We start from the raw sequence: 9381 nt of genomic DNA on the forward strand, positions 1-9381 counted from the left end.
ATCTGTGAGAGAATCGAAATACATAAAAAATCCAAAAATAAAAATATGAATTAACAAATTTGTAAGAGTTGCATCTTATCAATTACTTTATATTCTTCCTTGTACCAGCTTTGAATACAGTGCAAATATAATTTCTTTCTTTTTAAAATACTGAACTGTGCCGCTGCATAGAGGATTAGTGCCGTGTTTACTACTGCACCATGCACTGCGTAATCCTTTAAATAATGCACGATTCGTAAGCAATAAAAGTCTAAATTAAATATCCAATAAATGTAAACAACAGCAATTGTCCATAATACTAATTCGATAGAATGACAATATATTTTGAATAATTTTGAAAGATTTGTTCTTTCATTTCCTCTTCTTTGTAACATGCAATGACACGGAACTACGAAATCCATTCCAAATATTTTTGCCGAATCTAAAATAGGACGAATCATGACACCGAGACATATGTTCTGTTGATCGGGATAATTCATTTTCGAACTACACGTGTACAATTATAACATGTATTGTTCTGGTGTACGTTGGTCTGCCTTTCTGTTTTCTCCAATTTCTCAACTGCAATCAAATATATTTAACGAATGCAATAATGGACATTGGTATGGATTTATATTTACATTAACCGTTATATAAATTTAATAATGTTTAGAAGAATGATTTCCCTTGTTCGAGTAAATAAATGTAATGCGGAAAAGTAAATAGAGCAGTTGAATACAAAGATCGATAAGCATATTTCTACGTTAATGGAAGCATGTTAGACAGATTTATTGTACAAAACGTCTAGTTATATAAAGACCATTCGGAGTATGAGATTCAGCTTTGATATTTAATTCTGCGGTAAATCTGAAATTGAAATACATTAAACACGATAGCTTTATTGAAGCGCGAGATGCGACTCGCGATTGCGTGCGGTTGGTTTCGGTCGATTATTTCTATCAAAGAATTATATTTAGAAGTATGGTTTTACGGACATCTTTGCTTTTATCGACATGATCTACAGTTTTGATGGCCCCCAACAGTAATCTGCAATCTTAACCTAGTTCACATCTTCAATATGATAATTCGAACGACTTACCTGTTATGTTTGAATAGAATGTATTAATATTAATTAATAAATTATCATATTAAAGTTTTCTGAAAATATAGATCTAGTAAAGAAAGACAACTAAAATCATCGTTGGTAGACTAATAGAACTAAACAAACGGATGCACATTTAAAGGTTAATGAAAGAATACCACTTCATTAGCGCGCACGTGATTATTTGTAGCTAGTAAAGTATGGTTTACACCACAGCACCACGTATTGTAGTGTAAAATATTATTAATGATAAAATCTTCTTATAAATATTTATGGAAATAATTGAAATTGTATTTTCAACTTCATTCGTAAAATTTGAACCTTTCCTGGAGGCGACATCACGAGTTATCAATGAAAATGAGCAATTATTTACTGTGGCATCGTCACAATGCTGGGCTGCAATATTTATTGTCGTATTTTTAATTTAAAATATATGCTTTTCACATCAAATTAGAGTCTCTTGCCCTTGTACATCATACTTTCTTACTGGCAATAAAATCGTTCCTGTCATATATCTAACTCCTGTCACGGGAAAATATTTGAATTGAAATAACGCGACATCCGGGGCAAACCAGACAACCAGACGTTCCTATACCGTTAACCGAGACCTCCTGCCTCTATACTTTATGTATCTAGTCTCGGCTTTTATCTATGTAGCTTCGCTCTCGAGATAAATAGTACTGGAAACTATAATGGTTTATAATTTACATTGTTTATATGTTAAAAATTAAAAAAAAAAAAAAAACATATGTATGACGGTAATATGAAAAATAAAATGAACATTCTAAAATTTCTATAAGTTGATTATGTAGTATTGATAATATAAAAGAATATTAGTAACGTTTTATATTCATTACTAAATAAAATTCAATTGTACTTCACAATGTTGTAGTTTTAAACATTCCGAAAGTGTTTAGGTTTATTCAGTAATAAGATATTTGATCATTTGAAACGCGGTTTAAACGAAATTTTTAGCGTTATTTTGTAGAGAAATATGTAAAATATGAAACAATAATGTAGTATTTAGATATATCTGTAACAGATTCGAACAGGAAGTAAACTGATGTAATGCCTTAGACGAGAATTTATTAAGAATGTGCCATTAGTAAAATNACAGCACTGGCGAAAATTTAAATTTGCCGACTGGAATTCTTTCGGATGATTGACTCTCGGAAAATCAACGCTCTCCAGTAAATACAAATAGTTATACATTTTAATTAAGATGCCTCAATGTCCTTTTTTTTACTAAAATATAAATTTTCGCCTACAAGTACGTATCTTGTGATATCAGGACTTATTATACTGACTTTACAGATAATGCTACAGAGTTTAACAGAAAACAATTTTTTATTTTATTTAATATACCTGACAAGAAATAGAACGCATCAAATTCTGTAGCATGTGTAACTAAAATTTATATTTTAGTTACACATTTTCTTCTATGCATTTTCATGCAGCACTAAAAGTGTTTTTATATCCATAAATATATACATTTTTTGTTTTCATCTAAAAACATTAACAAATTATTTATTTTCGGAAAAAATATTATAGTTGTTACTAAGTTACAGAAATAAAATAATAATTGTATTTATTATACTTGAATATACAGTAGAGCGTCGATTTTCCGAAAGTCAATCATCCAAAAGAATTCCAGTTGGCAAATTTAAATTTTCGCCATTGCTGTGGCGCTTCAATCTTTGGCTATGTCTTGGGCTACTCAAATATTTTACGTTTTTGATACTAAATTAACATGTGAAGTATAATTTTTNTAAAATCAAATTAAAGGTAAATATTTTAAATAATTTAAAAAAAAACTTAATATATAAAATAAAGATTTTCCTTTAGATGGCGAGGAAGATTGAAAGAAAAATGACACTTCCTGATTTAAAGTTTTTTACTGTTTACGATATAAAAAACAACGTTTACAGTAAAATTCACTTATTGTAATCGCTTTCGGATCTGTCAATAAAGCGAGTGACAATAATTGATTTTCGTACAAACACGACTACTTGTCATATTTCTGAATACATTATTCTAAAAATAAACGAAATTACCCGTAAATAATATAAATAAATGTTATCGCCCGTAAATGACCCGTACTTAAACAAGTAAAAAATAACTATATTAGTTTTTAATCAATGAAATTTGTATTTATTCTAAAAACCATCTTTTTCGGTACATAAAATCAATTGTTTTATATACAAAATGAAAGTTACAAAACGAATAGAACTTTAGAAACTTCTTGTTTCATGTTCAATAAAATACGAGTATTACATATGTTTCGAAGAAATGTACTAAAATCATTTCCATAAAAGTCATTATTCATTACTATTATGATGTTTAGTAATATGATACTTTAAAGAAAATTTAAAACGAAATATTTGTGAGCAATAATTACACGAGAATGGCTTCTCCCCTGTGTGAATTCGGAGATGTGCAATCAGATTTGATTTTTGTGTAAAACTTCGTTTGCAATGATCACAGACAAAGAGTTTCTCTCTGGTGTGAGTCTTGACGTGGTCAAGTAGATGACACGATTGGGTGAACTGACGATTGCAGTATTGGCAAGACAAGAGCCCTTCTCCAGTATGAATTCTTCGATGATATTTTAACCCCTTTTCCGAAATGAATTCTTTCTCGCAACTGTCACATCGATACTTCCCATGTCTTGACTTCTGATTGTTTAAACCTGTAAAATATGATAAGAGCATTAAAACCCTTTAATTTATTGCAAATCGAATATGTAAATATCTAAAATTAATCGCTGATTTTAAAGGATTGTTAAAGTGTGTGCGTAGATGAAAGGAAATTTTTTTCTTCTAACAAGTTTCTTTTAACTAACGTTTAAACCTTGCAATTATCTGGACCACATGACATCACACCATAGATCATACATAAACTGCTTACATTAGTATTTGTGAATATTTCCAAATAGTATAAACATACTACCACAAATTAATGTAATTTATACATTTATTTCAAAACAATTTATACGAAGTGTATTTTAACAAATAACATATTTGGAAATTATTTAAAATATCTTCATTTCATTTTCTGTTCATTTGCTTGACATATATTCTTCCTTTTTTCATATTCTTGTATAATTTCTTATCACACTCTTCAATGTAGTCTTTTGTAAACAGAAGTTGAACGCATTCCTCGACTCATCCTTTTTCCTGGAAACAATTTTTCATTTGTTACTCTTCTCTCTATTAATTGATAGTGAATCTAAAAATAAAGTTTTGAATAAAATCAGATACAAAAATTTTATAAAACAAATTAAATAATTTTAGAAATTCTTTCTTGGACAAGTCACGCCACAAAATTAAAGCTGTGTGGATTCAAGATCTGGAAAATAAACGATTTTAAGTTAATTTTCTTAAACAGGAATACGTATACGTGTGAAATGCATTAATTAATTATTAATAGGATATTTAAAATAGTTTTATCCGCTTTGTTCAGAAACAAGTATATCAGATAAACTCTGTCTTACGAAGATTCTTTCCTTTTATTTTTATACTAGAAATCTACTTACTAATTTAATATACTTCAGTCAAAAAAGACAAGTAAAATACTACAATACTTGTTACCACAATCCACAAACAATAAGGATATTCGATACATCACCAAATGTTACCCGAAAAATGTATTATTATCCTCTTCTGCTTCGTAAAAATTCTTCCTGTTTTCTTTCTAGTGAGATCCTCAACGAGGTTATCGCCTTCCATCAAGACTGAAAATCACGTTATTGATCCGAAGACGGAGCTAAAACGAACAGCAAGAAGACACCCAAATAACACGTTTCCTTCGATTTCTTCCTGAAACATTTATTAGCTCATCAGAAAACAATTTTCAATTTATTCAATAAAATAAAAACATAGCTATTTCTCTAATCCAAAGATGCACTCGTCGGACTTCGACGCAACCTAACTGTCAGTTTTGAAAAAAGCGGCGTCATCCTTACATCAATGGAATTTATATGTGTCCTTGTGTTTCTCGTAATAAAACTTTGACTTAAGATTTTTGGAGGCGAATTTTTGGAGGTGATAACGTACGAAGTTTTTTATTATTAGGTCTGTACCGTCCGGAGGGCCGCATAAACATTGATAAGGGGCCATATGTGGCCCGCGGGCCGCAGGTTGTGCACCCCTGCTTACGGGAATAGCCCGAGAATTTGTCCGGAAGGATTATAGGATTAAAGCAGTAGATGAATTTGATGAATTCAAACGTATAATGATAGAGCGTTTTGAACGCGAACCTTTTCCTGTACGACTAAATAAATTTTACACTTGTGTTCAGAAACGGGAGGAGGGTGTGCAGGCGTATGCCGCTCGTCTGCAGTCTCTGGCAATGGAGATAGTGATCACACCGGAGCCGGGGGCCAATGAAGAAGAAACCGCGATTATCCAAAGGGTTCAAGCTAAAGAGCTCGATGAGCGACTGAAGGCCCAATTTTTAAATGGGATCGACATAAGCATAAGGCAACGGACGATGTCTAGAGAACCCGTTAACTTTGACGAGGCGTTAAAGGCAGCGATTAGCGAGGAGTTAATAGAAAACATCACGGCACGTCCGCGGGGAATCATGCGAACTGTGCGAGAAGGAGACCGGTCAACAACTTCCTCTCCTTCATTCAATGATCTACAACAACTAACGGCAGCGATGAACGAGCTGAAAACGCGTGTGGACGGTTTAACCCGAGCCTCCCCTCGAATCAATTCTAGAAATGTGCCGTTCTATCGAAATCAGAGAGGGAATAATAATAATAGAGCATATCCTACTCCAGCTTTTAGGCGCAACGAATATCGGTCGTATAATCGATCTAACCAACCGAATAACAGATCTAGACAAAATCGAACACAAAATTTTCCTGATCGCCTAGAGAATAATAATAATAATCGAGGCGCACGCCCACGCAACGACTCCCCACAGCGAAGTGACGCAAGACCTGAACAAAATCGGGTCCGCTTCCGCGCGCAACCTTCGGAACCAACGAAAAACCGTTGGAAAGGCAATGTGCATAGTATCAAAGGTCGACGACCTCAATTTGAGCCTAAAGGCGATACTACCTTATCGTATCCTATAAATAAGCCGAAGCGATGATCTCCTATATATCACCATCGGCGGATCTATAAACAGGAACAAAATCGAAACTCTTTTCCTATATTTAACACTAAATATACAACGTCTCCAAACGAGGCTATGTTTGATTATCCTACCGATGAGAACGAGACAAGGTGGAAAGGCAGAATAGGGTCCACCCGAACCGTTGAAACCCAAAATCCTATTATACAAATTTATATTAACAATATCCCAGTGAAGGTACGAGTCGATCCTAGAATGGATATTACACTCCTATCAAAGAATTTGGCAAACAGATTGAGAAACAAGGCTTACGTTAAGTTTGGACCGAGACAAAAATTGGGACCCATCCTGGGGAAACCCGTTACCTCGATAGGCACAGCAATACCCTCCGTGAAATTAAGGGGGAGGAAATTTCGAATGCGATTTGCTGTCGTGGGAGATGTAGTTACGGCCCCATGTGACGGAATTGTAGGAAATGACTTTATTCATGAGGCGCACCTAACATTCGATTTTGCGAATAGACAGATGCTATTATCCGATGGTAAAGTTATCCATTTTTGCACACCCTTACGGCCGCGCCGAAGGAAGAGAGGGCAGAACCCCCTAAATAAATGGGAGAAAATTCGGGACTATTCAAACATCTGTTCTGATCGAAGTGAAATAAAACCCGGAGAAACCCGGAAGAGGAGACCGAAACGGAGAAAAATCAAATGACTTAGAACCCAGCAAGATAACACGGACTTTACCCTCGAATCACCTATCGAAACTTCGGAGGAAGAATCACAATCGATTACCGATCCTTGGAATGAGTCAATTTTGTTTTCCATCCTTCCTCCATTACCGGAAGAATACATGGAAAGCAAAATTGAGAGTGATAAACGTAATCTAGAAAGCGAAGAATCGGAACCGGAAGGAGAACTAGAAATAACTCCTCCATATATATTCCGACGCCAAGGAACAAGTCCAACTCCATCGATGTCTCGACCTACCCGTGATCACTTTTCACGATTTACTTCACCGACTTCTAGTCGATCATTTTCACCGTAGGTATAGAAATTGAGTTGTAGCATATTAATAGGGCATTAATTGTATGAAAAAAAAATAGAGGTCATATAAAATATAGGAGAGGTGTTCCAATTAAATCCATTCCCTTATTTTTGGCATTAATAATGATATTCCCGTTTCAGTGGGAAAGAACCTTGGATAGCGTAACGAGGGAATTCTTTAATTATTGCTCTCTCAAACAACTTTGTTAAATGATACCCTAAATATAAGCAAACATAATAGACATCAGATCTATATATTATTTAAACGACAAGAAATTTTTTGGAAAAGTCATGAACTTATACCAATATAATCTAGCCTTTGAGATAATTCTACGAACGATCGAGTTCTCAGTCCAAGAATTGCATTTCCAATTGGTGGAACTACGAGAGGCAATTGATGTTTTAGAACAAGGTCGATTAAGCACCTACTTTATCTCACGAGAAATCATGTTACGAACTCTGCGAGACATCAAACTCCAACTTCCGGAAGGCTACGCAATGATCGAACCTATCAAGCCAGATACATTGTTTAAATATTACCAATGGATAACTACCATTGCTGTAGCTTTACCTGGGAAACTACGAATTTTCGCCAAAATTCCCTTAATCACCCCTAGTGGATATTTTGATATGTACGAAATTGTCAAATTTTCAACATACATCCCTGCATTAAAAACCTTTTTCCAATTTAAGCCAGAATATCCTATTATTGCTCTGTCGATGGATAGACAATCGTATATGTTACTCCAACGATTCGAACTCACTATGTGCAAGATAGACCATTTTCCTATTTGTTCATTAAACGTTCCCAGAAGTGGCGTGCCGTGACATTTGATTATAGGGAAGCTGTGTTTCTATAAGAAGCCGACTTCCAGGGGCAATCAGTCAGCGATGGTCTAGGGTCCATTCGTATTCGTTTGTTCGATAAGCCAGTAAAAACCGTAGACTTCTGTAAATGTATTTTTAATTAATAGATTATCTAACGCGCTTAATAAATAAGCAAGTTCAATATAATTAACTCTCTTATATTAGATTTAATAGATTCTATACGCCCTCTAAATGCCAATTATCGCTTCAATAACATCTACTAATTAAAATATATCTAAATTATTACAAAAGTTGCTTCTACCCCTTGATATAATAATACAGTTATCCCTCTATAGTCCGACGTTTTTTAATCCGACATGCTCAGTAGTCAGACGCACCTCCCGTCAAGGTACCCGTCCCCGTTACGTGTCTGCTTGCACAGAAGCATGTCGCGATGTGAATCTCCCCATCCAATTTTTACACGATGACACACATTTCGTGTGTTTTATGTGAGCAGTTCTGTTCGAACAGTTGGAGTAGAGAATATTGTAAGTTACTGCTAGCAAAACAATGCGAAATATGTAATTATTTTCGGTAATCCGGACACTTTTGGTAATTTGACACACCTTTGGTCCCATACCTGTCAGACTATCAAGGGACAACTGTATTAATTAAATTAAATAATCCACAACCGTGAGGCAGATAATAGTGAGGGCTTATCAGACCAAATGATGGCACGAACGCTCAGAGATCAAAGTGAAAACAATTTAATAAACTTAAAAAGTTACTACATAAGTGTGAAAACGAAAACCCAAAATGCATTTCGGACTATTTCCTAATAGAAAACAGTCCCTCATCAGTTGGTATAAAAGGTAATGACATAATAGAATTGTACAAGGTAACGGTTAACTTAAAACTAAGCCTAAAGTTATACTATATATAAGTAAGCGTCATCAGTAGGTATTATCTAAAGTAGGTGATATATTAAAAATTATACAAAATAAGGTAAACGGCAACTATGCCTAAAACTATACAATATAAAGATGAAGATGCCAATATAACAGTATGAGCAGTAGGCAATATCAGTGCAGACAGGTGAGCGTTCGTGCCCATTATTTGGTCTGATAAGCCCTCACTATTATCTGCCTCACGGTTGTGGATTATTTAATTTAATTAATACAGTTGTCCCTTGATAGTCTGACAGGTATGGGACCAAAGGTGTGTCAAATTACCAAAAGTGTCCGGATTACCGAAAATAATTACATATTTCGCATTGTTTTGCTAGCAGTAACTTACAATATTCTCTACTCCAACTGTTCGAACAGAACTGCTCACATAAAACACACGAAATGTGTGTCATCG

General features: G+C 34.3%; 1 protein-coding gene across 1 annotated transcript in view; it reads left to right on the forward strand.

Moving 5' to 3' along the window:
- Positions 1-7640: 7640 nt before the first annotated feature.
- The window catches only part of LOC111621146, a 19074-nt gene continuing 17333 nt past the window's right edge, over positions 7641-9381 (forward strand). Inside the window, exon 1 of the mRNA XM_023363211.1 lies at positions 7641-7851. Coding sequence (XP_023218979.1) covers positions 7660-7851 — 192 coding nt within the window. The 5' untranslated portion in view covers positions 7641-7659. The remainder of the gene's footprint in view (positions 7852-9381) is intronic.

This window comes from Centruroides sculpturatus, unplaced genomic scaffold, assembly GCF_000671375.1.
Source record: "Centruroides sculpturatus isolate CEXI.00-Female unplaced genomic scaffold, Cexi_2.0 scaffold171, whole genome shotgun sequence".
Classification (NCBI taxonomy): Eukaryota; Metazoa; Arthropoda; class Arachnida; order Scorpiones; family Buthidae; genus Centruroides; species Centruroides sculpturatus.